Source organism: Leptodactylus fuscus, chromosome 8 (genome assembly GCF_031893055.1).
Source record: "Leptodactylus fuscus isolate aLepFus1 chromosome 8, aLepFus1.hap2, whole genome shotgun sequence".
NCBI lineage: Eukaryota > Metazoa > Chordata > Amphibia > Anura > Leptodactylidae > Leptodactylus > Leptodactylus fuscus.
This window is the reverse complement of record NC_134272.1, coordinates 19,798,692-19,826,146: the sequence shown is the minus strand read 5'-3', so window position 1 is coordinate 19,826,146 and position 27,455 is coordinate 19,798,692. Positions and strand designations below refer to the sequence as shown.

At 50.9% G+C, this 27,455-nt stretch overlaps 1 protein-coding gene across 2 annotated transcripts; it reads left to right on the top strand.

Moving 5' to 3' along the window:
* Positions 1–1,789: 1,789 nt before the first annotated feature.
* On the top strand, positions 1,790–24,224 carry TAOK2 (TAO kinase 2). 2 transcript variants are annotated; one of them, XM_075284832.1, is made up of 20 exons: positions 1,790–2,409; positions 10,686–10,889; positions 10,971–11,042; positions 11,125–11,226; positions 13,368–13,413; positions 13,575–13,671; positions 14,286–14,399; positions 14,500–14,591; positions 14,783–14,876; positions 15,581–15,662; positions 15,745–15,912; positions 16,365–16,571; positions 16,801–16,929; positions 17,019–17,255; positions 17,358–17,486; positions 17,603–17,806; positions 17,887–18,126; positions 22,052–22,264; positions 22,496–22,678; positions 22,880–24,224. In XM_075284832.1, the coding sequence occupies exons 2-20, from the start codon at positions 10,758–10,760 to the stop codon at positions 23,420–23,422; spliced, it is 3,084 nt and encodes a 1,027-aa protein (XP_075140933.1). In that variant the 5' UTR covers positions 1,790–2,409; positions 10,686–10,757; the 3' UTR covers positions 23,423–24,224. The 2 variants fall into 2 exon arrangements, with proteins under 2 accessions (XP_075140933.1, XP_075140932.1); XM_075284831.1 differs by lacking the exons at positions 22,052–22,264; positions 22,496–22,678; positions 22,880–24,224 and having other exon boundaries at positions 17,887–21,215.
* The last annotated feature ends 3,231 nt before the right edge of the window (positions 24,225–27,455 follow it).

Here is a 27,455-nt window from a genome sequence, read left to right as displayed (position 1 = left end):
TTTTGCTGTGAGAAGGCATCTAAACCTTTATTAAATCTGTTGCTGCTGTGTCCAGCTTTTAGGGTAGGCTATTCTACAGATTTTCAGCTCGTACAATAAAGAAACAGCTCCTTTGGTTAAGCTGTTCAACAGATTTACAGCTCTTACAGTAAAGAAAAAGCTCCTGCGGCAGGCTATCCCATCGATTTACAGTTCTTACAATAAATAACCAGCACCTGGGGTAGGCTATTCCACAGATTTGTAGCTCTTACAATAAAGAACAAGCTCCTGAGGTATGATATTCCACAAAGCCACAGCTCTTAGGTAGGATTCACACTACCATTGGAGTCCGTTATGAAAGTGTCCGTTTCCCATAGACGTTTTTTCTAATGGACAGAAAAGTCCTGCATGTAGGATTTTTTTGTCCGCTGGAAAAAAACAGACATGGGTGTAAGCAGACACTAAAGGACACAAACGGACACAAGATAAAATCCCATTGAAGTTAATGGAATTTTAACAGACAGTTCAGCTAGTGTCCAATGCTAAAATCTTGAACGGACAATAGCCACGGACACTGCTGAGTGGACACCAACGGTAGTGTGAACGCCCCCTTATTTACAGTACAGAACCATCTCCTGGGGTAGACTATTCCACAGATTTACAATCCTTACAGTGAAAAACTAAATCCTGGGGTAGGCTATTCCACAGATTCAGATCTATTACAGTAAACAATAAGTTTCTGTGGTACACTGTTCCACAGAGTCACAGTCCTTACAATAAATAACCAGCTTCTGAGGTAGGCTATTCCATAGAGTCACAGCTCATACAGTAAAAAAATCAGCTCCTGGGATAGACCATTTCACAGAATCACAGTTCTTACAAAAAAATAACCTGCTGCCTGGAGTAGGCTATTCCACACATTCACAACTCCTACTGTAAAGAAGCAGATCTTGTGGGAGGTTATTTCACAGATTCACAGCTTTTATAGTAAATAACCAGTTTATGGGTTAGGCTATTCCACAGATTCACCGTCCTTATAGTTAAGAGGCCTGGTCAGCTCTGGAGATTAGAATTTTATTTTCTCCAGATGAAGGGACTGCCCTCTTGTGTTTAGAGGGGATTTTCCTTGGAACGTCGTTTCGCTATAGTTTATATATTGGCCATTTATATAGGTTTATCATGTTTCCCCTTTCCGCCATTGTCACCAGACAAGGCCATTTACTGTACCAGGTTATTAAGTTATCCCATTAATGGGATCACCAGCAGTCTGACCTTCACCTGTTGGGGTTGCACCATTTATTCTCTATAGGTGCGCCGGAGATAGTCGAGCACTGTATATACCCAACTATCTTTGGGGTCCCCATAGAGAATGAATCCACCCTATGGCTCCTTCAGAATGGGAGAATTAACACCCCGATTTCAGGATTGTGTCCTAAAATGATGTTCTCCCCAATCCTTGGTACAACCCCTTTAATGTTATCTCTAATCCTTCTCCCTATCTAATATGGTAACTACACAGTATATTTCCAGTATTATAATCTCTGCCTTTTATTCTCCTCCTTACAACCTCCATAACATTTTCTTTTCCTTTTGAACTTTTTTTTTGTTAATAAAGCTTTTTCTCTTAATGCAATAGACTCAATAAGAAAAAAAAAGCACGCAGGCGCACAAGGTCCTAAGCGCTGCCCACGGAGTGGACTCCGCGCTTGCGCACTACGTGCGTTCTCTCTCCGGAGACGCCCCGCCGTTTTGCGCATGCTCAGGAGGAATCCTAGCAACTTCCGGTTTAGCTCCCGCCCGGTCCGCCATCTTGGATGGACTGAGAGGAAAAAAAAAAAAAAAAAAAAAAAGAAGGGAGGGGGAGGAGAGGAGAGAGCGAGCGAGCTGTATAGAGAGGACGGGAGGAGGGGGGCTCTAGGATGCTCCCTATAGACTGACACTGAGCCGGGGCTCCTGCACTGAGGACACTTATATACCCACACAGTGCGCTAGATGGTATACATGGTGCTAGCTGCAGCCGTGCACATCATGTAGGCTGCATCTATAGGGAGGAGAGCTCTAATCCTGGCTCTGTGTACAGCAGGGCTCCATATTGGGGGCTGTTCACATTGCACAGCACAGGGCAGGCCGTATGGGGGCCACTCTGTAGGGACACACTAGATTGGCGCAGAACGAAGACTGAGCGCCCATCGCCCACCAGGAGACGGCGTTTCGTGGCCGCACAGACCGCCCGGTAAGGGGGCTGACCTCCGCGGTCAGGGCGGCGACACTTGCGTATGTCCACGAAGACCGCCGGGGTTACAGGGACAGGGGGGCTTGCTGCCCGGGGAGCCAACATGGGAGGCCGCGGGCAGAGGCTGACGCCCCTTGCCCACTGAGCATTGCCTGACCGGCGAGGAGGACGACCCCGCGGCACGGTGACACTTTCAGGTAAGTGTGATGTCATGGGCATCGGGGCCATGTGACTAGGGAGCAGCTGTATACGTTATTGGTGGGGGGTCTCGCTGGTCACATGGTCAGATGGAGGTACAGCTGTCAAGTAGTGGAGTTGGTGGTCAGTCATGGTCTGGTATTGGTGTCCATTGCATATTGGGTCTATATATGGGGGTGATGTGCCCGCTGCAGCGTGCCAGGCTGTCCACAGACCACTAGGGTGCCAGTGGCGGGTATTTATGTTACTTGGAGTGGGTGGGTTTATAAGTTACCCACCGTGTGTGCCCATAAATCTTCTGGCAGTCTCAACCCATGGGCCATTAGTGGCCGCCATTGCTTTGCCCATAAAGGGCCTTAATGCCCAGTTCCCAACAGGCCAAGTACCTAACACAATCCTCTCCCCCCAAAATCTGCCCGGGTGCAACCTCTACTGAAGCTGTAAAGGGGGCTTAAAGGAGCGCTAAACTGAAGTATTTATTGGGGAGGGGGTCTCTACACTTCCTGCCACTCATCTCTACAGTCAGAGCCTGAAATGGTTGATAACTGGGAACAATAGATAACAGAAAGCTGGGCAGCAGAGAGACTGTGGGGAAGATTTGGGGGGTCAGTACAGTGAGCTCCTGCAGAGATGATTTTGTGACCAAATGTAAACGATCGTTTTTATAAAGTTTGATGGCTTTGTATGGCATAAGACGAGAATTATGGTCCTGGGTGGACGTAGGAGTTCGGGAGGTGCTGGGTGCACAGAGTGGTGGCCGAGTACTAGGACGGAAAAGTCAGGTTGGTGTTGGCTTTTGGGTCCCATATTGACCATAGATCTGTGCCTGGTGTTTGGTCCGGGACTCCAAACCTGCCTGATGGGTAAATTGTCCCTCATGTGAGTCTGCAGTACAGAAAGTAGGGTGCGAGCCCTTCAGGAGTCATCTGTACAGCGCTGCGGAATATGTCAGAGCCACAGAAATGAATGGAGTCTCGGTAGAGGAAACTTTTGGAGAATCCAGCTGTCATTTGGTGCAGACCCCTCCCTCTACCAATCTGGAGGAATGCTGGCACCCCTACTGCAGACTGTTTTGCTGCTTGGAGACAGTCAGCAAGTTTGTGGACAGACACCTCTTGGCTGAGCTCATATAGTGCAGTGGGTAGAGGCTGGTGTAAGTCATGTTCAGGATACTAGGAGAGTTCAGCTCTGGAGCACAGTATTCTGTTAAGACTGCACAATTCTTCTGACTCCTTCCTGCACCATGTAGATGAGATGCTGCTGTTTGTGGTAAGTAGTGTGGTATATAGCTCACCTGCTGTATACAGGACTGGGGGGCAGGTCCGCTCCCTGCCACATGGAACTGAGGAAGCTTTTCAGTTTTCTGCTTGTTTACATTAATGACGCAACATGAAACGGGGACAAAGCAAAATCTGCGAATATTACATATAATAATAATAAATTTTATTTATATAGCGCCAACATATTCCGCAGCGCTGTACAATTTGATGTCTCCAGGCAGGAGGGATCAGCAATGAACTATATATGAAGAGAGATATCGCACATCATTGTATCACCCCTGACATCGAGAGCTCACAATCTAATCCCCCTCCTATATCACACATACATGTATCCCTCCCATCATCCCTAACCCCAGCAGCTCACAATCTAATCCCCCTATATCACACATACATGTATCCCTCCCATCATCCCTAACCCCAGCAGCTCACAATCTAATCCCCCTATATCACACATACATGTATCCCTCCCATCATCCCTAACCCCAGCAGCTCACAATCTAATCCCCCTATATCACACATACATGTATCCCTCCCATCATCCCTAACCCCAGGAGCTCACAATCTAATCCCCCTATATCACACACACAGTGTATTACTCCCATAACCCCTGACCCTGGGAGCTCACAATCTAATTCCCCTCCTATATCACACATACATGTATCCCTCCCATCATCCCTAACCCCAGGAGCTCACAATCTAATCCCCCTATATCACACACACAGTGTATTACTCCCATAACCCCTGACCCTGGGAGCTCACAATCTAATTCCCCTCCTATATCACACATACATGTATCACTCCCATCATCCCTGACCCCAGGAGTTGACAATCTTATCCCCCTATATCACACATAAATGTATTACTCTCTTAACTTCTGACCTCCGGAGCTCACAATCTAATCCCCGTATGTCACACATACATTGTATTACTCCCATCATCTCTGACCCCATAGGCTCACAATCTAATCCCCCCCCCCTTTATCACACATACAGTGTATTACTCCCATTATCACTGACCCCAGGAGCTCACAATCTAATCCCCCCCCTTTAGCACACATACAAGGTATTACTCCCATTATTGCTGACCCCATAGGTTCACAATCTAATCCCCCTATGTCACACATACATTGTATTACTCTCATCATCTCTGACCCCAGGAGCTCACAATCTAATCCCCCTATGTCACACATACATTGTATTACTCCCATCATCTCTGACCCCATAGGCTCACAATCTAATCCCCCCCCCCTTTATCACACATACAGTGTATTACTCTCATCATCTCTGACCCCAGGAGCTCACAATCTAACCTCCCCCCCCCTTTAGCACAAATACAAGGTATTACTCCCATTATTGCTGACCCCATAGGTTCACAATCTAATCCCCCCCCCCCCTTTATCACACATACATTGTATTACTCTCATCATCTCTGACCCCAGGAGCTCACAATCTAATCCCCCTATGTCACACATACATTGTATTACTCCCATCATCTCTGGCCCCATAGGCTCACAATCTAATCCCCCCCCCCTTTATCACACATACATTGTATTACTCTCATCATCTCTGACCCCAGGAGCTCACAATCTATTCCTCCTATATCACAAATACATGTATCACTCCCATCATCTCTGGCCCCATAGGCTCACAATCTAACCCCCCCCCTTTATCACACATACAGTGTATTACTCCCATTATCGCTGACCCCAGGAGCTCACAATCTAACCCCTCCCTCATATCACACATACAATGTATTACTCTCATCATCTCATCCCCTCTGGGGCCCAGTATGATTCTGCAGTGTAAGAGGAAGCCTGTGGGGCTCGGGGCCTATTTCTGACGACCTCCCTGTGGCTGTTGCCCCAGACATTGGCAAGCACTGATCTGATTGGCTCAGAGCATACAGCACGGGTCTGACATCACACCTGGAGACTCTGCCTCTATCCCGCAGGCATGATGCGACATACTGACATCTTCCCTTTTGTTTTGGCTGTAAGTGACAAATGAGAAGTTCGGCCATGTTGGTCGTCACCTTTTAACAAACTCCTCAAGATCCAAAGTCTTTTGCAGATTGAGAAGCTGATCAAGGTGACAACCAACATGAGCAGAGTTCTTGTCATGGCCACCGCAACGAAACGCATCAAAGTAAATCGAAGGACAGATAGTGAAGGTGGCTTCTGATACATGAACAAAGAATCCTCCATGCTTTATACCGCAGGCTGTATCCATAAGTAAATGATTATCACACATCTCCACAACCATCTTGAGGCTGAGAACCATCCTGCGACTTTGCTCTACCAGTGAGCCTAAACCTATGACTTCATGTTCATGTCAACGGGCGGCGCTGTTAGGAGGATCTGACTTGCTCATCGCCATGTCTGTGTTGTCTCCACTTTTATATTTCAACCTGTCTGGGGTCTCTTTGGTGCCCCCAGTTGTCAAGTGCAGACAGGTGGGCATTGGTCAGACGCTATCTGGTGACTTTACCATGTGCTTGAAAAAATTCACTTACATGGGGGAAGGTGGACGGGAAGTTAGAGCGCTTGGAGCCAGCACAGGAAGTTTGCAGCCATTGTCACTTTATGGCTGGAGTTAGGATACGTCTGGCAATGCTGTGCAGCAGAGAGGGGGCACTTCACATTTGCAGGGGTAGAGGGTGATACACAGGGTGGCATTTACTTTACGTTTGCAGGAGTAGAGGGTGATACGTACCAGTCACAGAAATAGATTTTATTTCAGGATTTTTAAGCTTTGTCCCCTATTAATCCCATAGCATATGCCTGACTGTAGGGAGAGGTAGAGCAGGGCCTGTCTGAGTGGACAGCCCCTTTAAGAACAGGTAGTTGGTACGTGTGTTGTGTGGGTCTGAATTTTGCAGGATTTCTCCATTATGTGTATGGCCTAGTAATATTACACAGACCTTGATGGTTGGCGCTCGGCATGACGGCCATAGAAGAGTTGTGGTTCTTGTAGTGCACATGCGGGCGCTCCTGTTCCTGGGGTTACCCTGGCCCAATGGTGGAAATAAGATTTCTTATGATAAAGGGGGCAGAGATCTGTCCCATGAAGGGTGAAGTTCTAGTATGGGAAATTTTTTTGGTGAGGTGTTTGATATGGACAAGGTGAACAATGTACCCTGTGTCTGCTCGCTGTTACCCCCATGTATGACCCGGTGTCTGCTCCCCGTTACCCCCATGTATGACCCGGTGTCTGCTCGCCGTTACCCCCATGTAGGGCCCAATGTGTTCTTAGTGTTACCCCCATGTTTGTCCCTCTGTCTTCTCGCCGTTACCCCCCATGTATGGCCATGTGTCCTCAGATTTTTATCGCCACGTTATTCCATCCCCTGTGTCCCCCACTGCTGTAGATTGTGAGGATAGTGCAATATCCATTATGTGGTCCAATTGCAACGCTGTTTCCAAACAGGTTCCAGAGGAAAACTGACAGGTGCGAGTGGCATTAAGACTCTGTAGGAGGGTGAGGGCAGCAGGTTGGTGGTGACCAGAAGGAGGGTGAGGGCAGCGGGTTGTGATGACCAGGAGGAGGGTGAGGGCAGTGGGTCGAGCAGGGTGAGGGCAGCGGGTCGGTGATGACCTAGAGGAGGGTGAGGGCAGCTGTCGGTGGTGACCAGGAGGAGGGTGAGGGTAGCGGGTCGGTGGTGACCAGGAGGAGGGTGAGGGTAGCGGGTCGGTGGTGACCTAGAGGAGGGTGAGGGCAGCGGGTCGTGGTGACCTAGAGGAGGGTGAGGGCAGCGGGTCGTGGTGACCTAGAGGAGGGTGAGGGCAGCGGGTGGTGATGACCAGGAGGAGGGTGAGGGCAGTGGGTCGGTGGTGACCAGGAGGAGGGTGAGGGCAGCGGGTCCGTGGTGACCTAGAGGAGGGTGAGGGCAGCGGGTCCGTGGTGACCTAGAGGAGGGTGAGGGCAGCGGGTCCGTGGTGACCTAGAGGAGGGTGAGGGCAGCAGGTCCGTGGTGACCTAGAGGAGGGTGAGGGCAGCGGGTCGGTGGTGACCTAGAGGAGGGTGAGGGCAGCGGGTCCGTGGTGACCTAGAGGAGGGTGAGGGCAGCGGGTTGGTGGTGACCTAGATGAGGGTGAGGGCAGCGGGTCAGTGTCAGTTGGGAGGAGGGTGAGGGCAGCGGGTTGTGGTGACCTAGAGGAGGGTGAGGGCAGCGGGTCGGTGGTGACCTAGAGGAGGGTGAGGGCAGCGGGTCGGTGGTGACCTAGAGGAGGGTGAGGGCAGCGGGTGGTGGTGACCAGGAGGAGGGTGAGGGCAGCGGGTCGGTGGTGACCTAGAGGAGGGTGAGGGCAGCGGGTGGTGATGACCAGGAGGAGGGTGAGGGCAGCGGGTGGTGGTGACCAGGAGGAGGGTGAGGGCAGCGGGTCGGTGGTGACCTAGAGGAGGGTGAGGGCAGCGGGTGGTGATGACCAGGAGGAGGGTGAGGGCAGCGGGTCGGTGGTGACCTAGAGGAGGGTGAGGGCAGCGGGTCGGTGGTGACCTAGAGGAGGGTGAGGGCAGCGGGTGGTGATGACCAGGAGGAGGGTGAGGGCAGCGGGTGGTGGTGACCAGGAGGAGGGTGAGGGCAGCGGGTCGGTGGTGACCTAGAGGAGGGTGAGGGCAGCGGGTGGTGATGACCAGGAGGAGGGTGAGGGCAGCGGGTTGGTGGTGACCTAGATGAGGGTGAGGGCAGCGGGTCAGTGTCAGTTGGGAGGAGGGTGAGGGCAGCGGGTTGTGGTGACCTAGAGGAGGGTGAGGGCAGCGGGTCGGTGGTGACCTAGAGGAGGGTGAGGGCAGCGGGTCGGTGGTGACCTAGAGGAGGGTGAGGGCAGCGGGTGGTGGTGACCAGGAGGAGGGTGAGGGCAGCGGGTCGGTGGTGACCTAGAGGAGGGTGAGGGCAGCGGGTCCGTGGTGACCTAGAGGAGGGTGAGGGCAGCGGGTTGGTGGTGACCAGAAGGAGGGTGAGGGCAGCGGGTCGGTGGTGACCAGAAGGAGGGTGAGGGCAGCGGGTCGGTGGTGACCTAGAGGAGGGTGAGGGCAGCGGGTCGGTGGTGACCTAGAGGAGGGTGAGGGCAGCGGGTCGGTGGTGACCTAGAGGAGGGTGAGGGCAGCGGGTCGGTGGTGACCTAGAGGAGGGTGAGGGCAGCGGGTCGGTGGTGACCTAGAGGAGGGTGAGGGCAGCGGGTGGTGATGACCAGGAGGAGGGTGAGGGCAGCGGGTGGTGGTGACCAGGAGGAGGGTGAGGGCAGCGGGTCGGTGGTGACCTAGAGGAGGGTGAGGGCAGCGGGTGGTGATGACCAGGAGGAGGGTGAGGGCAGCGGGTGGTGGTGACCAGGAGGAGGGTGAGGGCAGCGGGTCGGTGGTGACCTAGAGGAGGGTGAGGGCAGCGGGTGGTGATGACCAGGAGGAGGGTGAGGGCAGCGGGTCGGTGGTGACCTAGAGGAGGGTGAGGGCAGCGGGTCGGTGGTGACCTAGAGGAGGGTGAGGGCAGCGGGTGGTGATGACCAGGAGGAGGGTGAGGGCAGCGGGTGGTGGTGACCAGGAGGAGGGTGAGGGCAGCGGGTCGGTGGTGACCTAGAGGAGGGTGAGGGCAGCGGGTGGTGATGACCAGGAGGAGGGTGAGGGCAGCGGGTGGTGGTGACCAGGAGGAGGGTGAGGGCAGCGGGTCGGTGGTGACCTAGAGGAGGGTGAGGGCAGCGGGTCGGTGGTGACCTAGAGGAGGGTGAGGGCAGCGGGTCCGTGGTGACCTAGAGGAGGGTGAGGGCAGCGGGTCGGTGGTGACCTAGAGGAGGGTGAGGGCAGCGGGTCCGTGGTGACCTAGAGGAGGGTGAGGGCAGCGGGTGGTGGTGACCTAGATGAGGGTGAGGGCAGCGGGTTGGTGGTGACCTAGATGAGGGTGAGGGCAGCGGGTCAGTGCCAGTTGGGAGGAGGGTGAGGGCAGCGGGTGGTGATGACCAGGGTGAGAGCAGCGAGTCAGTGCCAGTTGGGAGGAAGGTAACTGAAGTTCACAACAGCTAGGTAGTGAGTTTGGTTAATGGGTCAGCAGCAGTCAGGAGGAAGAGACTATGTTAGTGGTATCAGTCAGGTTAAGAGCAGTTGTTCATTGGTATTAGTTGGGTGCAGGGCATGGTTTGGTGGTGGCAGCCAGGTGCGGGATATGGGGCATGGTTTGGTGGTGGCAGCCAGGTGCGGGATATGGGGCATGGTTTGGTGGTGGCAGCCAGGCAAGGGGTATGGTCAGCAGATGGCAGTGGGGTCAGAGTTGGTTGTGCTTTACCACTATCCAGGTGTGATGTCAGTCCTGACCATTACTCAGCAGTGATGTCTCCTCTGCCTGTGGGGTCCGCAGCCAGTGAGGGGTGGTAGCTGCAGTGCCGTGGTATAGTAATGGGGGCTGCAGACGATGCACTGACTATGACTGCTCTGCCTGACTCCTGTCTCCTGCCCCTCTGGGTGAAAACCAATAGTAAACCTGTAACTATGGCTGTCAGCAGAGGAGGCGGGCGCTCTGCATCTGTCATCTCCCCAACTAAAACTGGACAGAGTCTCGCCGGCAGTGGAGGGGTTAATGCATATCATAAACTACCCGGCTAGACAGGGGTTAGCGGATTGTTTGTAGCGATGATGATGATGGTGGTGGTGGTGGTGTACGTGGTAGGGGGAGGGTTAATAGTGGCTTTCCGCAGGTCAGGACATGACGGGGTAAAATGTATTGACACTGTAATGGCCGTCCATCGTGTGCTCCCCATTTTCTGGTCTTGTCAGTCACCTCTTCTTATTTCCCCCTCATTCAACCTTGTTCCTTTGCCCTCCAAGATCCTCAGGGTCATACACAATCTTATACGCCACATATATATGTATCATGTGCAGCCCCCTACCCTTTGTGTCGTCCCGTCTTTCCTCTCGCTCTTCGCTTGGGCTCTTTCTTTCCCTACGTATTTATGTGCTTTCATGGAATAATCAGAAATCCTTCTTTAATTCTTCTCCTTCCTGTCTGTGCAGCCTCAGTGGGTCCATCCTCCATTGGGAGTGGTGGCGGCGGCATCCCGTGGGGGGATCCCCCTGGCTCTCGTCATGCCGTCCAACGCCAGGGCTGGCAGCCTGAAGGACCCTGAGGTAGCTGAGCTTTTCTTCAAAGATGACCCGGAAAAACTCTTTGCCGACCTGCGAGAGATCGGGCACGGCAGCTTTGGTGCTGTCTATTTTGTAAGTTTCTGTGCCAGTTTCCAGGACCAATGTGGTTTGTTACTGACTGCCCTCATAACAACAGTGTTCTCCCTCCTCCAGGCCCGAGACATCCGCAATAATGAGGTCGTTGCCATTAAGAAGATGTCCTATAGTGGCAAGCAGTCCAATGAGGTAGGTGCTGCTGGGCAGGGGATGGCATGCAAGATGTGCTGCAGTTTTCAGTTTTATAGGAAACGTTTCCTTTCTGTTGTAGAAATGGCAAGACATCATAAAAGAAGTCAAATTTCTCCAAAAGCTGCGACATCCCAACACTATTGAGTATAAAGGATGTTACCTGCGGGAGCACACAGCTTGGGTGAGTAACGGTCCTCAGCATATTCTCATGGTGGGCTAATCCTAAATTACATCCTGTATTATACTCCAGAGCTGCGCTCACTATTCTGCTGGTGCAGTCACTGTGTACATACATTACATTACTTATCCTGTACTGATCCTGAGTTACATCCTGTATTATACTCCAGAGCTGCGCTCACTATTCTGCTGGTGCAGTCACTGTGTACATACATTACATTACTTATCCTGTATTATACTCCAGAGCTGCGCTCACTATTCTGCTGGTGCAGTCACTGTGTATATACATTACATTACTTATCCTGTACTGATCCTGAGTTACATCCTGTATTATATTCCAGAGCTGCACTCACTATTCTGCTGGTGCAGTCACTGTGTACATACATTACATTACTTATCCTGTACTGATCCTGAGTTACATCCTGTATTATACTCCAGAGCTGCGCTCACTACTCTACTAGTTGTTATTGGAAACAGTCAGCATGGATGTGGACCAACCTCCTTATGTTTACCAGAGTGTAGGGTCAGTCATTTCTCACGGTGATATATAACATTACATGCTGTGCATACACTTAACAGTCAGGAAATGACCCCTGTGTGCGTTGGTCAGTGCAGTGATTGCCCTGTGTAGAGTGGCCTCTGGTTGGGTGTACATGATGCCCCATGTTTCCAGTGTTTGTGGTAGGTGTTGCGTTGCCCTGGTGGGCACTATTAGGTTTTTGGATATAATCCCCATTTGATGCTGCTAAGGCTGCAGTTCCAGTAATGGTTGATGTCTCCATGTGTCTAGTGTCAGTCCATGCACAGGCTGTAAATCTCCTGGATTATAGCCCCATCCGGGTTGATATTCCCTGACGCTCTCTGTACATGTTGTCCTCACTATGGCCATGATCATATGAGCTCTAGATATGTACGTGCAGTTCACATCCATTTGTGTCTTGTGAGCGCCGTGTGTGGGAGGCTGGAGCAGTGCACTGTGTACAGAAAAAGCCATCACAATAGCCCCCCGCCGGCCGCCCGCGTCACTACCATACACCCCCTCTTCTCCTGTGTCCCAGAGAATGGCACTGCCCTCTGCCTTCTATTAACCTCAGTCCTATGTCTGCTGTTCATCCTGTCATCTGCCCTCTTCTCTCTTTCATCATGGCTAGTACCTTGCCCTTCTGTCCCCGTCTCCTCATCTCCCTACCTTGCTGTATTCCAGGCCTCTGCCCTGTTTCCTCACTCACCTACCTTGCCATATACCATGCCTCTGCCCCCTCTCCTCACTCCCTTACTTTCCTATATGACAGGCCTCTGCCCTCTTTTCTCATTCTTCTACCTTGCCATATACCAGGCCTCTGCCCTGTTTCCTCACTCACCTACCTTGCTGTATACCAGGCCTCTGCCCCCTCTCCTCACTCCCTTACCTTCCTATATACCAGGCCTCTGCCCTGTTTCCTCACTCACCTACCTCGCTGTATACCAGGCCTCTGCCCCCTCTCCTCACTCCCTTACCTTCCTATATACCAGGCCTCTGCCCCCTCTCCTCACTCCCTTACCTTCCTATATACCAGGCCTCTGCCCCCTCTCCTCACTCCCTTACCTTCCTATATGCCAGGCCTCTGCCCCCTCTCCTCACTCCCTTACCTTCCTATATGCCAGGCCTCTGCCCCCTCTCCTCACTCCCTTACCTTCCTATATGCCAGGCCTCTGCCCCCTCTCCTCACTCCCTTACCTTCCTATATGCCAGGCCTCTGCCCCCTCTCCTCACTCCCTTACCTTCCTATATGCCAGGCCTCTGCCCCCTCTCCTCACTCCCTTACCTTCCTATATGCCAGACCTTTGCCCTCTCTTCACACCCCTATCTTCCCATGTACCAGGCCTCTGCCATCTTCTCGTCTTTCATCACCATCTGGGTCCTATTTGCACTGGTCACTCTCCAGGACTGTGTGCCTGGTTTCGGGCACAGCCAGTGATGAGTTATGGAGAGGGGGTCCCACCCTGGACTCAGATACATAAAGAAAGGTCTATAGATAGAGTCCCTAAAAGATAAATAGAAATCTATAAACTGTGTGATCTGTAGACCTCTGATCTTATTCTCCAAACTCGGACTCATGAAGCCTTTGTTCTGTTTTTGTTACTTCTATGTGTGGCGCTGTTCAGCTGGTGATGGAGTACTGCTTGGGATCTGCTTCCGACCTCCTGGAGGGTGAGTGAATGAATACTATAGGGGTACTCCTCCTGTTATTATGGGGGTGCTCCATCTGGCAATCATTTACTTCTCTGTCTGTTGGAGGAGACTGCAGCACTTGTGGATGTTTGTGATAAAGGACAGTCCTATAACATTGCTATCTTCATTGTTCTGCCTAGTACACAAGAAACCCCTCCAGGAGGTGGAGATTGCTGCTATTACCCATGGTGCACTCCAGGGCCTGGCCTACCTCCATACTCACAACATGATCCACAGGTAAGTGGCGCTCTCTCTCTCTCTCTCTCTCTGTACTGATCCTGAGTTACATCCTGTATTATACTCCAGAGCTGTAACCATTAATTCCCTTAAAGGGGTTGTCTGGGATAATTAGAAACATTTTCTGATGATCCGGTGATGTTCCGTTTCCGCATTTCCAGAAATAAAGCATTGCCAAAACTCCCCGACCCCTGTCCCTTACATACTTACCCATCCTCGTATTCTTCTGGCACCATGCGGCACTTCCTCCGCTTCTGCTGGCACCTGCGCAATAGAGCTTTATTGTACAGACACCAACGGGGGGGTTGTGGTTTTGGGGCTTCTGAGCTGGGTAGGTAGATAGTGCAAGTAGTCCATGGGCTAGCTAGGGAAACAGGGAGGGGTGTGTGAGTGGGAGATCATCAGAGTTGTACGCTAGGACAGAAGGAAGCTAGGGAAGCATGTAAACAAATGTAGGTCCCAGAGAAACCCAGAAATCACTCAAAACACTGCTAAAGGCACTAAAATATCTGGTTTTAAGTTGTTGTTTTTTTTTTGTTTTTTAAGGGGTTTTTTTGCCCAGAAAACCCCTTTAAGTTGTCATGTCTGTCATTGCTTTCCTGTTTTGCTTGCAGAGATGTGAAGGCTGGAAACATCCTCCTGACAGAGCCGGGGCTGGTGAAGTTGGGGGATTTTGGCTCTGCTTCCATAGTGGCTCCCGCTAATTCGTTTGTGGGGACTCCATACTGGTGAGTGCTCCGGCTTCTCCCCAGCTGGTCTCAGTGTGTTAGTGATAAGTTGCTGGTCTGTGTATTACGTATATCATGACTTGTACCTTTTGTTTCTTAGGATGGCTCCGGAGGTGATTCTGGCCATGGACGAGGGGCAGTATGATGGAAAGGTGGACGTGTGGTCCCTAGGGATCACCAGCATAGAGTTAGGTACGTGCATGTGTTTGGTTTCTTCCATTTTCACTGGATTTTCCGGACTTTTTACAGCACTGCACTCTCAGACCGTGTCGCTTCTCTTCACCTGGCATTAAGAAAACAACTTAAAAAAAAAATAACAAATAATCGGAAATGTTCCGAAAATCTTTATCTTTTTATCTCTTTGTGTCTCTTCTTCCTTGTAGCTGAGAGGAAGCCCCCGCTGTTCAATATGAATGCTATGAGTGCCTTATACCACATAGCTCAGAATGAGTCTCCTGTTCTGCAGTCCAATCACTGGTGAGTACCCCCCTCCCCCCCCTTCCTCCTCAGATAGTACCACTTTGTCCTCAAACATAAGACCTACCATCTCTCTGCCCTCCATATACCACTATTATACAGTGTGTACATTCTGCTTCTTGATCCTGGTGGGTCAGTGTTATTCATTGCTCCATAGAGTGTCTAGGTTCTGCTTATTGATCCTGGTGGGTCAGTGTCATTCATTGCTCCGTACAGTGTCTAGGTTCTGCTTATTGATCCTGGTGGGTCAGTGTTATTCATTGCTCCATAGAGTGTCTAGGTTCTGCTTATTGATCCTGGTGGGTCACTGTCATTCATTGCTCCGTACAGTGTCTAGGTTCTGCTTATTGATCCTGGTGGGTCAGGGTCATTCATTGCTCCATACAATGTCTAGGTTCTGCTTCTTGATCCTGGTGGGTCACTGTCATTCATTGCTCCATACAGTGTCTAGGTTCTGCTTATTGATCCTGGTGGGTCAGTTTCATTCATTGCTCCATGCAGTGTCTAGGTTCTGCTTATTGATCCTGGTGGGTCAGTGTCATTCATTGCTCCATGCAGTGTCTAGGTTCTGCTTATTGATCCTGGTGGGTCAGTGTCATTCATTGCTCCATTCAATGTGTTGGTTCTACCCATTGATCGTGGTGGCTCAGGTCCATGACAAAAGAACAGACCAAGAAATGAGACTGAGTCATCCCTTTGTACAGGTCTGAATATTTCCGGAACTTTGTGGATTCATGTCTTCAGAAGATTCCCCAAGACAGACCAAGCTCTGACATCCTGCTGAAGGTTGGTAGAAGAATCCAGTGCCGTCCTTCAGACATTGGTGCAGAGACCGGTTTCGTCACCTGTGTACGGTTCTTTATTACAGCACCGCTTCCTGCAGAGGGAAAGGCCACAAACCGTCATCATGGAGCTGATCCAGCGCACAAAGGACGCAGTGAGGGAGCTCGATAACCTGCAGTACCGCAAGATGAAGAAGATCCTCTTCCAAGACACCCAGAACGGACCCAACACTGAGACCACTGAGGAGGAGGAGGTGAGAGGGGTGAGGCTGCAGTGGGCTGGGGGGACTGTAAAACTAAGAGGTTGTCCCAAAAGCCACAGGGGAGGTGCTGAGGGTTTGACTGCTGGGACCCCTTCCCTCCTCATCTATCATAAGACCAGGGATCGGCTGTCACTCCATTTAATGTCTATGGGACTAATAAATAGTCACAGCCGCATCTTCCTTATTCTGGCTCATAGACTTTGAATAGAATTTCAGTATGTACTGTATGCATGACCACCGCTTAATTCATGCCGGCATGGGACCCCTGTCTGTATCTCTGATCATGTGACGAGGTGATAAGTGTTGATTATGGAACAAAACTTTTACGTGTAATATTTAGTGTCTCCTGCTATGAGGCATTGTGGTACGTGAGCACCTCATACAGCACCATGTGATGGCCCCTTTAAGGCTCGGTCTACTTGTTGGTCTTTCTTCTCTTCTAGGAGTCGGAGCAGTTCCTCCACTGCACGGGTACAATAACCAGCATGGAGAGCAGCCAGTCTGTGCCCAGCATGTCCATCAGCGCCAGCAGCCAGAGCAGCTCTGTGAACAGCCTCGCAGATGCCTCCGATGACAGCGGAGAGATGGCCATGATGCAAGAGGGAGAGCACACAGTGACCTCCAACAGCTCCGTCATACACCGGCTGCCAGTAAGGGTCTGTGTGAGGCCGCCACTATGTTGTTGATTATCTTATCTGTTGTGGAATGACCCGCCCGGGTCTATCAGCCACCACCAGGCTCTCAGCCTTCAGTTCTTTACTAGAGGACAGAGCGAGAAGCCTTTCTTCATGGTGTTGTGTGTTATAGCCGCCTCACGTTTACACCCACACACCCGGCTCCCTCACCGTTCCTGCATTAACACATTGGTTTTCTTCCCAGACTCACGACAACATCTACGATGATCCGTACCAACCAGAAATGGAGGCTCAGCAGTCATCCTCGGCCGCTCGGAGAAGGGCATACTGCCGCAACAGGGACCATTTTGCCACTATCCGCACAGCCTCACTGGTGAGGGCCCCTCTCTGAGCTGTGACGTGTCACTTCTCTGCACGTCTGTGACTTTTATCATGGCTCTTACCTGTTCCCTTCATCTTTAGGTGACACGGCAAATTCAGGAACATGAGCAGGATTCTGCATTACGGGAACAGATGTCTGGGTACAAGCGGATGAGGCGCCAGCACCAGAAGCAGCTCATGGCACTGGAGAACAAGCTGAAATCGGAACTGGATGAGCACCAGCAACGTCTGGACAAGGAGCTGGAGGCACACCGGAGCAACTTTGCTGCTGAAACTGACAAGCTGTCTAAGAAACACCAGGCCATCTTTGAGAAGGAGGTAGAGTGCGAGGAGTAATGTGTAGGGTCATTCTAGGGGCACTAATCAAACCGGGCATTGTGGTAGGTGGATGATGCCAGTAACATGGTCTCTACGTCCCAGGCTAAAGCTGCTCTCACGGAAGAGAAGAAGTTTCAGCAGCATATCTTGGGCCAGCAGAAGAAGGAGCTGACCAACCTGCTGGAGAGCCAGAAGCGGCAATACAAGATCCGCAAGGAGCAGCTCAAGGAGGTGAGGGGTCGGAGGATGGGACATATAGTAACCTAGTGGTCAGTGACTTGACACTTTTATCACCCTTATGCATAAAACCCACCACATTCTGCTAGTTCATCGTGTTGCACTTGCAGGAGCTGCAGGAAAACCAGAGCACCCCAAAAAGAGAGAAGCAGGAGTGGCTGCTCCGCCAGAAAGAGAGCATGCAGCACTACCAGGCCGAGGAGGAGGCCAATCTGCTACGCCGGCAGCGTCAGTACTTTGAGCTCCAATGTCGCCAGTACAAGCGCAAGATGCTTCTGGCACGGCACAATCTGGATCAGGACCTTCTGCGAGAGGTAAGTACACTGACCTGGGACAGTAGGTGGGTGAAGACTGATAGTACTGACAGTAGTAACCCCCTTATCCTCTCTCTCAGGAGCTGAACAAGAAGCAAACCCAGCGAGACCTGGAATGCGCCATGCTGCTTCGCCAACACGAGTGTACTCAGGAGCTGGAGTTTCGGCACCTGCAGATGCTGCAGCATACTCGCAGCGAGCTCATCCGTCTGCAGCATCAGACAGAGCTGGGCAACCAGCTGGAGTACAACAAGCGGCGAGAGCAAGAGCTACGGCAGAAACACGCCGCTGAAGTTCGGCAGCAGCCCAAGAGCCTCAAAGTAAGGCCTGGGGAGGAGGAGGAGGAGGAAAAGGAAGATGAGGTGGAGGAGGGGGTAGAGGGAGGCACCTTCAGCCTCTGCAGCTCTGAGGATGAGGAGGAGCTTGCAGATGTTGAGGTAGCTGTAGAGCGTAGTGAGGCTGATGGCTGCCCAGACCAGGATGCTCCTTACTTTGAGCTGTCCTCTGCGTGGGTGCCAGAGCCTGAGGTTCCTGCCCGTCCTGCCCCTTCGCAGGTTTCCTCCTCACTGCCCAGCCACGCCATATGCGGTGCACTGACTCTTCTAGCCGCCTCCAGACCTTTCTGTCCTTGGTCACTACTTCCCTTACTACTGGCTCTCCTCACTCTCTGGAGATCAGGGCCCCTTCTAGATTCTGCACTTGTGGCCCTGGAAACCCTTGGAGCCAGTCTCCTGTGCGGTTACATCCTGCTGTGCTGGGTCTTTTCTCTGAGCTCGGCCACATTCATGTTGCTGGCTCAGAGCTGGGGGGCGCTGGCCGCACTCGCAATGAGTTATAGGCTTCGGTTATATTATGTGCCTGTTCTGGCCATAGCCGTTGGGGTCTTCACATCACCTGGGATTTTCCTTTCCATCTTTCTGGCCGCTGGGTCCTTGGGCAAGCCGGCTGGCCAGTGGCTTAAAGGGTGGCCTAAAAGATCTCGTAGGTTGTGGCTCCGGGCGTTGTTGCGGCTGCCTCGGCCTCTGTTCAGGGTTCTTCAGCGCTGTGGAGCTGCAGGAGAGGGTGGACTGTTCTACCTGTTCCCAAAAACATATAAAGGCGGCTATCGGAGCCGGATCCCTGTGCTTGCCAGTCGCTCCTCTGCTGGCTGCCACAAGCCCTCATTGTGGCAACGGCTCACACGGGCCCCCTCCCAGATAGCAAAGACACTAAATAACAGCCTGACACGGGGTGTCCGCAGACTCTGCACAGTCCTCCCCCCTGTGGCCCTCATCTACATGACCAAACTAAAGCTCATTAGGGTGGAAAAACCCTCCCGAATCCCGAGGCTGATGAGCCGAGAGCAGAGGCGAAGGGTGGCTGCAAAGCGCAGGGAGCAGCGGGGGCCTCTGATGGGACGGTCAGTGGGAAGGGCCAGCACAGCCAGGCGATCAAATCCTCCAATCCCATGGCGCTGAAGGATGAGCGCGGCGCCTGTCACATTTCTAAAGTGCCTTATTGTATGAAGTGAAGGAGAAGAGCAAAGTGTTACATGGAAATGACTCCCAGGTCGGCCGCCATGCTCACCGAAAGCGTCTTGCACTATTCATCGGTCCGCTTTCATCTGAGCTCCACTTACCGGCCAGTAGATGGCAGTATTCTTGCCTCATGGTCTGCACCTTTCAGCTAGGCTGTACTGAGGTCTCATTTCCATGTAATTAACTTTATCTGGACCGTATTACGGGATTAAACCACTAGGGGGCGGCATGAAGGGTATTGTTTTGTTTTTTGGTTTTTTTTTTGTGTTTGTTTTTTTATTTTTCGAGGGCACATGCTGGTCTCTGTGGCAGGGAAGAGGTTAAGTTTCCATACCCCCGTCTCCTTCCATTCCTACGGTCAGTACTGTAATATATTTCTTGGTTGTATCCAACCCGGGAACCTCATGTATCTCAGCACAGGCTGTGGAGACCCGAACTCTGACAACGTAATGCTTGTGGATGAGACTGAGACAGGCTGCTGCTTGTGTTGTCAGCTGGGACTTGTAGTTCTTGGCTAGCTGCGAGATGCTGCTGCTGTATGTCCAGGGAGCAGGGCCATGGGTAATGTGAATAACTTTTTACAGGGATCAGCAACCGTTCCCACTCCAGCTGCTGTGGGACTACAACTCCCAGCATGCTCCATTCACCTCTGTGGGTAGCTCCAAGAAGAGCAAAGCCAAGTATGCATGCTGGTAGTTGTAGTTCCACTGCAGTTGGAGTGCCAAAGGTTGCCTACACCTGATGTAATGTACTGTACTTTGTGCTGCTGCTGACATCTAGTGGCTGTTGTGTGTACTGCCAACCATTGCTTTGTGCACTTGGTACGCTGTTGACACCCAGTGGCTCTTGTGTGTATTACATCTGTGGTATATTGTCCTTCGTCTGTCAGGTGATGTGTGGGTTCTTGCCGTGTGGGGGGCAGAGTAGCCCATTAGCCCTTTCTGTGCCTGAGACCAGCCTTCCCCAAACTCAGGATGAGAAAAAAAAAACAAAAACAAAACAACTCGCCTTTTTTTTCGTCACCCTTTAATTTGGTGGTAATATTTCTGTATCACTTTTTTATTTATTTCTCCCTTCCCTTGCACATTGACTGCTGACCCGTCTGTGTTTTTTTTTTTTTAGCAGCACGACATCTATATATTTGCTGTTTAACCCCTGGGCTGCTGCAAGGAGCTGTGGGTGCAGGCAGTCAGGGGTTAAAGCTATTTATTTCCTCCATATTCCCCTCCAGTGTAAATATTTCATTTCTGTTCCTTTTTATCTTTTATTTTTTTTTTATTTTTGTGTTTTATTTTTCGTTGTGTTTTTGTTTGTAATAAACCGGAAGTGAAACTCATCCGTTTGTGTCATTTCTTTCCATCATAAACCATCCGCCATCTTGTCCGGGGCGCCGAGTGAGCGTGTCCACCTACTGGTGAAAGGCTGAGTCTTATAGGCAGGGGAAAGGCTAATGGCGGCTGCACTGTGACAGCTGGTGGGGACCCAGTGACCTCTGGCCCGTACCTGACACCCGATTCACCTATGTGTGCACAGAGTCCAAGTAAATGTGGGGATGTAATTGAAGGATTTAGGGGTCAAGACTAAAATCTGCAGGAAGCGATGGCAGAAATGTTTCCATTTTACATAATAAGGTCAAAATTATCCTGAGCTGCATTGACAAATCTTATCCTCCTGTCACATCCAAAGCTGCATTCTCCGTATTTCAAAATTATTCAGCGTTGCATTGACAAATTTTATGCTCCAGTTACATGCAGAGCTGCATTCATATTTTCCAATAACCTCCAGAGCTGCATTTGATTCTTGCTTATTCCTTTCAGGTATTATATTCAGTTCCTGATTTCCAGTTACATCCAGAGCCGCATTCAGTCTTTATTCTCCATTCACATCCAAAGCTGCACTCACAAGTCTTATATTTTTAGAAAACATTAGAGCTGTGTTGCTATTGTTATCTTCCAGTTATATCCAGAGCTGTATTCACATTTAGTAACACTCAGAGCCATCTTTATCATTCTTATATTCTTGTTGGTGCTGCTCTGAATGTGACTATTATTCTCCAGTTACACCCAGAGCTGCACTCAGTTTTTATCATTCACATCTAAAGCTGTATCCACACGTTTGTTAGTAATAGAGCTGCACACACAATTCTTATTTCAGAACTATTCACAATGTTTCTACTGTAGTCACATTCGAAGCTGCATGCACAACTGTTATACTCCAATCCCATCCAGAGCTGCCGCCCCAAGGAATCTCTCAGCTCTGCACTGACACCCTCTGGATTTTACAATGTAGGTAAAACTGAGAGTCTCCCATTAGTAGATGACGGTTTACAGAATCCTGCAGCTTTGAGTGTGTGTGGAGTATAAGCCAGGATTCTAGAAAAGTGGTTTTCCAGTAGGTTTTGTCAATCGCTCCCCTTCTCCCCACGCGGAAAGCGCGAGCCGACACTGAGCGTGTGCAGGAAGGAGCCGCTGACAACCATACATGGCAGGTTCTCACGTGTTCAGTGTATGTAGAGCATTCCCTGTTCTGTTGCGTTGTGGGAGATGTCAGGGGGAGGGGGAGCACTAATTTTACTACACATTGACCCCCAGCTGCTCAGGAAGGATTGATTTTGTCTTCTCTTCACCTTGTTCTCTCCTTTCTTTCCTTTGCCCTCCCATCATGCACTGGGCTTGCCCCCCAACATCTGTTCCTGTCTCCCCTCTCCCCCTTACATTTCCATCTCTAGTCCAAGGAGCTCCAGATAAAGCGTCAGTTCCAAGACACGTGCAAGATCCAGACGCGGCAGTACAAGGCGCTGCGCAACCACCTGCTGGAGACTACGCCCAAGAGCGAGCACAAGAGCATCCTCAAGAGGCTGAAGGACGAGCAGACCCGTAAACTAGCCATCCTGGCAGAGCAGTACGACCACAGCATCAATGAGATGCTCTCCACCCAAGCCGTACGTCCCAAGTATTCAATGTGCATGACTCTAAAGTACTACAACTCCCAGCATGCCTGTGTTTTTAATATGTAGATGACAGCTGGGCTGGGGGCCCGGGTGATGCTGCGCTGTAGTCAGTGCCTCTGTGATGGTGCTGCCATGTGTCCTGGGCATCGGCTGTCAGTGGTGGTGGGTTCTGGGATAAGCCTCCGCTTTACCGCTCATCTCCTCACCCTCTTGTGCCTTCAGCTCCGCCTGGATGAGACCCAGGAGTCCGAATACCAGGAGCTGCGGATTCAGCTACAGAAGGAACTGGAACTGCTGAACGCTTACCAGAGCAAGATCAAGATCCACACCGAGGCGCAGCACGAGCGCGAGATCAAAGAACTGGAGCAGCGCGTTTCTATCCGCCGGGCACTGCTGGAGCAGAGGGTAAGCTGGACAGGAGGGATGGATGACTGACGTAGAGCTGGAGGGCTCAGGGACTTCAGATTGGGAACGGGAGAGGGTGGGCTAAGACACCAGAATTAAAATAACTCCATCCCCCTAGACCACAAGACTCTGCGTTTCGTAATCTGGGTGTGTGGTACATATTGTGCCTCCGTTGATGTTGTCTGTTTGATGCTCCTGCAGATAGAGGAGGAGATGCTGGCCTTGCAGAGTGAACGTTCGGAGCGGATCCGAAGCCTCTTGGAACGCCAGGCCAGGGAGATCGAAGCCTTTGACTCGGAGAGCATGCGACTAGGTTTCAGCAACATGGCGCTGACTGGAATCCCAGCAGAGGCGTTCAATCAGGGCTACCCCGCTCCTCCTCCGGGCTGGCCCTCTCGCCCTGTGCCTCGCAGCGGCTCACACTGGAGTCACGGTGTGCAAAATACTGGAGCACCTCAGCTGTGGCGCCAACCAACACTACTAGCCCCTCCCTCTTCTTCATGGGGTCTGCACCCTCCGGGTTCCTCCTCCTCCTCTGCCATGCCTTCTTCCTCCTCCTCTTCTTCTTCCTCTGCCTCACCATCATCATCTTCCTCCAGCGGCCGGGCTGGCCTCCTCCTACTGCGTAACAGCCCCCAACCCCTGAGAAGGGGGGCGCCGGGAGGACCGTCGGAGGCGGGGCTGAGCCGCAGCACCAGTGTCACTTCTCAGCTGTCTAATGGCTCCCACCTATCCTACTCCTGAACCCAGCGCCCCGCAGTAATCCCTTCCTGAAGGCAGGACCCCCCCCCCCCTTACATATACCTGTGATGATGACAATATGGCGGCTACGCCCCCCCCCCCCCCCCCGACCTTACTTCCGCACTTGTCGCCCCTCATAAGTTCTAATTCCAGATTTTTTTTGTTTCAATTCCGTTCCTGCGCTCCAAGACTGCCCCCTCCCCCCCAGCGCTGGGTGACCCTGCCCTCTGTACATAACTCCGCCCCTGATTATTGGTTCCTCCTCTCTTGGTAAGCTGCCCACGTATTTCACCCCCTTGTGGTAGAAGATCAAACACTGCTTGTTTTTCTAGCACTTTACTGGGTAAATGCCTGTATAATTATTATTTTTTTTGGTTTTTTTTTAGTCCCTTTTATTATATGTTTCGGTCGCTGTATCATTTTAATGATGTCGTCACTGGGTGTTCTGTCGGGCGGTTGTGCGTCTGTGTGTACCGTGAGCGTGCGAGAGATCGGATGCCTGGGATTTTTTTTAATTTTTTTTTTTTAATAGAAAAAAATGTAAAAAAAAAAAAAAAAGGAAAAAAAAAAGACAAACTATTAAGGAATGTATTAAAAATAAAAACTCCTCAATATCCCTGCGGGGCGTCTAGGGCCTCTGGGCCTCAGTTTCTGTAAATTTTTTTTTTTTTTCCATTTATTTTATTTGGGAGGTGAGAATGAAGCGGGGCGAGCGCTCCAGCTGAGCCGCGGGCATTTCAGGAAACTGCAGAGACTTTACATTACATGACATATGTTGGATATTAAAGTATTAAACTGGAATGGATACTGGCGTCCGTGTCGTGTGCGGCTTGGGGGGAACCGGAAATGGAAACTTGTGCTCATAACAGCAGCACAGAGTATTTTTTAAGCTTGCAGGATGGCCAGAGCTCTTCACCTTTACGCTTAATGTTTAAATGTATAATATATGTTGTTGCTTTACTGATGCAGACCGCTAAATCCCCCAGCATAACCATGAAAATTCTGCTATCGGCTGCCACCACTAGAGGGAGCTCACTGCACACAGCTATATACATCTACCAATGGACTTGTTAATAACTTATGCAGTTAGCTCCATCTAGTGGTGGCAGCGCAGAATTGCATGTGGTGCACAATACAACTACCTACCCAAACTAGTACTTGACTAGACAGGCGGTGAGCAGGGAGGGATCAGCAGGGTACGGGTAGTTGTCAGATTTTAGGGAAAAATCTTCAATGGCTGTGTGAAAGGAAGCAGAGGATTTGGCGCTGTGTACTAGATCAGCTTTCCATTAAAGGGATCCTATCATTAAAACGCAATTTTTAGTGACTAACACATAGGAATAGCCTTAAGAAAGACTATTCTTCTCCTACCTTTAGATGTCATCTCTGCGCCGCCATTTGGTAGAAATACTGTTCTTTGTCGGTATGCAAATTAGTTCTCTCGCAGCACTGGGGGCGTCCCCAATGCTACAAGAGAACTCTCCAGCGCCGCCTCCATCTTCTTGAGGAATGGCCTCTTCACGCGTCTTCTAGGCCTCGGGCAGAGCTGACTGCGCATGCCCACAGGCCACAAGAAAATGGAAGCTTACACAGTAAGCGGCCATTTTCTTGTGGCCACAGGCATGCCCATTGCTGCGAGAGAACTCATTTGTATACCGACGAAAACCAGGATTTATATGGAACGGCGGTGCGGAGAAGACATCAAAAGGTAGGAGAAGAATAGCCTTTCTTAAGGCTATTCCTACGTGTTAGTCACTAAAAATTGCCTTTTAATGATAGGATCCCTTTAAGAAACTTATCAGTGGAAAACAAAAACTGAAGAAATAAGTAAATTTTATGGTATTTTCCAACTTTTGCATAGAAATGAAATGTTCTGTAACTTATCAGTATCTGCTTAATGTCAGCGCCCTGGCCCTATTCACATCTGCGTTCGGGGAATCCCTGAATGAAAACCTATCCGCATAAAAAAAGCTAGGGAAAACTCCTGTGTGTGAACTATCCCTTACAAACCAAAAATCCCCTGACTGGATGCGACAAAGAGGGTTTAAGGCTAAGGCCTCACGGGCCGTCATCGCAGCGCTAAAGTGTCCGCACTGCGTTTTTTTCCCGCTAAGTGGGCATGGGATTCGCATGAATCCTATCCCCTTTGCTTGTACTTTCAGGCAAATCGCGGCTTTTACGTCCCGTGGGGCCCGGCCTAAACAAGACCTGACAACAACAAATGTTAAAAAAAAAAAAAAAGTGCCGCCATTTAGGCCATAACAGTAAATGTAATCTTTATGTGTCATAGAAATGTGCAGCACTTTACAGAGCGCCCCCCTGTGGCGGCAGTTTGGTCCTCTGAGACGTCACGGTTTAGTAATTCGCCATCTCCAGTGTCGGAGCCGGCGCCGCAGTTATAAATGATCAGCACATGCTCGATGACATCACCGACCACCCGGGCTCCTAGCAACCACTGTTTCCATGACAACAGCAGCGCAGCAGTTGGTGCCCGTTGTAAAGGTAGAGGGAGCACGGTATAGGAATAACCTCCGGTGAGTGATGCGCATGCGCCATGTATGTATCATCTATGGGCCGCATGGAACCTATGTATGATATAGTGCTCCTGTATGGCAGATAGATGGCGCTAGGCTATGGAGCAGAGGCATTGACCTGCTAAACCTGATGTAGTGTCTGTGACGTGACCGCCACAGGACTCCGAATATCAGCACCATTGTTGTGACAGTGTTAGATGAATTTCTGCTCCCCCTGTATTCCAAGTGAACTGGTCTTGGACGATCACAGGATCCTATGGTGACCTTGGACTGGTCCATGAGAAGCGCGGGGGTGGGTTCAGTGCATCTGAAGTTTACTCTTTGTATCAGTCTGCAGTTCATTGAGGGTCAGGTAACCATCATGGCTGTGCTGTAGAGAGGTCTTAGAAGAAGATGGCGGCCGGTAGAAACCACCATGATGCTGAGTGCAAGACGTATCGAAGACCTCAAGGACGAGGAGCAGACCTGCAGCTCTAAAGATGTCAGTCATGATCTGAGACTACCATGATGGAGTGCACTAGCCTGGTCCAGACCACCAGCACATCCAAGAAGACATCAGAGGTACGAGGAGGGGGGCAGGGAGGGGTGTGATTGTATGCCGAGAGGGTCCGAGTCCATCCAATATTCCAGGGGTCCTCAAACTTTTTAAACAGTGGGGCGGAGGCAGAGCAGGTCGCACAGACATCGGGAGCGGTGCCCTCCAATAGGTAAAGTGAAGTGCGCTCCATGGCCTGGCCCGAGCTCCCCAGGAGCTTCATTGTAAATGCACGCCTGCCAGCGTTGTCTGCGGGGCCAGACAGAAGTGCTTGGCGGGCTGCATGTGGCCCTCGGGCCGTAGTTTGAGGACCCCTGCAATATTCGGTATGTGAAGACTTCTCTGCTGATAACTTATCCTGTCCTAATCTCACAGGGAGGGTTTGTTACAATGGAATCCGTTCTACCCAATCCTCTGTCAGCTAAAATGCGCAGAATTGAGACTGATACATTGTAACAAACCCGCAGCCATTGAGCGGGACTAGGTCAGGAGAGGTTTAATAAATATTTCATTTTACTGACCGCAGCAGAAATCCTACAAGTGGTGACCTTCTACTAGAAAGCGGCAGAACCTAAGTGTCACTTACAGATAGCCGAGTCCCATACTTCTGTGTCTGTGTAGACTTTACAATGTATCTGTGATACCATCTCCTATCCTGTAGGTGTCAGCGCTTCCACCCTTGGTCATGGCAGCCTCTCTGAAAGGTCAATCTAAAGAGGGGGGGGGGGGGTAGATGTGATTGACATGTGAATTCTCTTATTTTGGCACATCACTACATTAAAGACACTCTCTGCTAGGCCTTAGAGGTGCTACATTGCTCCAACATTGTGTAACAGCAGGAAGACTTGGCCGGCTGCCAAGCACTGATCTACAGGCCCCCCCCCCGAGCTCAGCACCAACTCCGGAGCTGTACTGGGGGGGCCTTACATAATGCAGAAGATGGTAAATGGAACAGGCATGTTATAGA

Coding starts and splice junctions, on each gene's coding strand:
- TAOK2 (XM_075284831.1), top strand. CDS start 10,758: ATGCCGTCCAACGCCAGGGCTGGCAGCCTGAAGGACCCTGAGGTAGCT. Junction 17,487..17,602: donor GCAAGGAGCAGCTCAAGGAG/GTGAGGGGTCGG, acceptor TTGCACTTGCAG/GAGCTGCAGGAAAACCAGAG. Junction 17,807..17,886: donor ATCAGGACCTTCTGCGAGAG/GTAAGTACACTG, acceptor CCTCTCTCTCAG/GAGCTGAACAAGAAGCAAAC.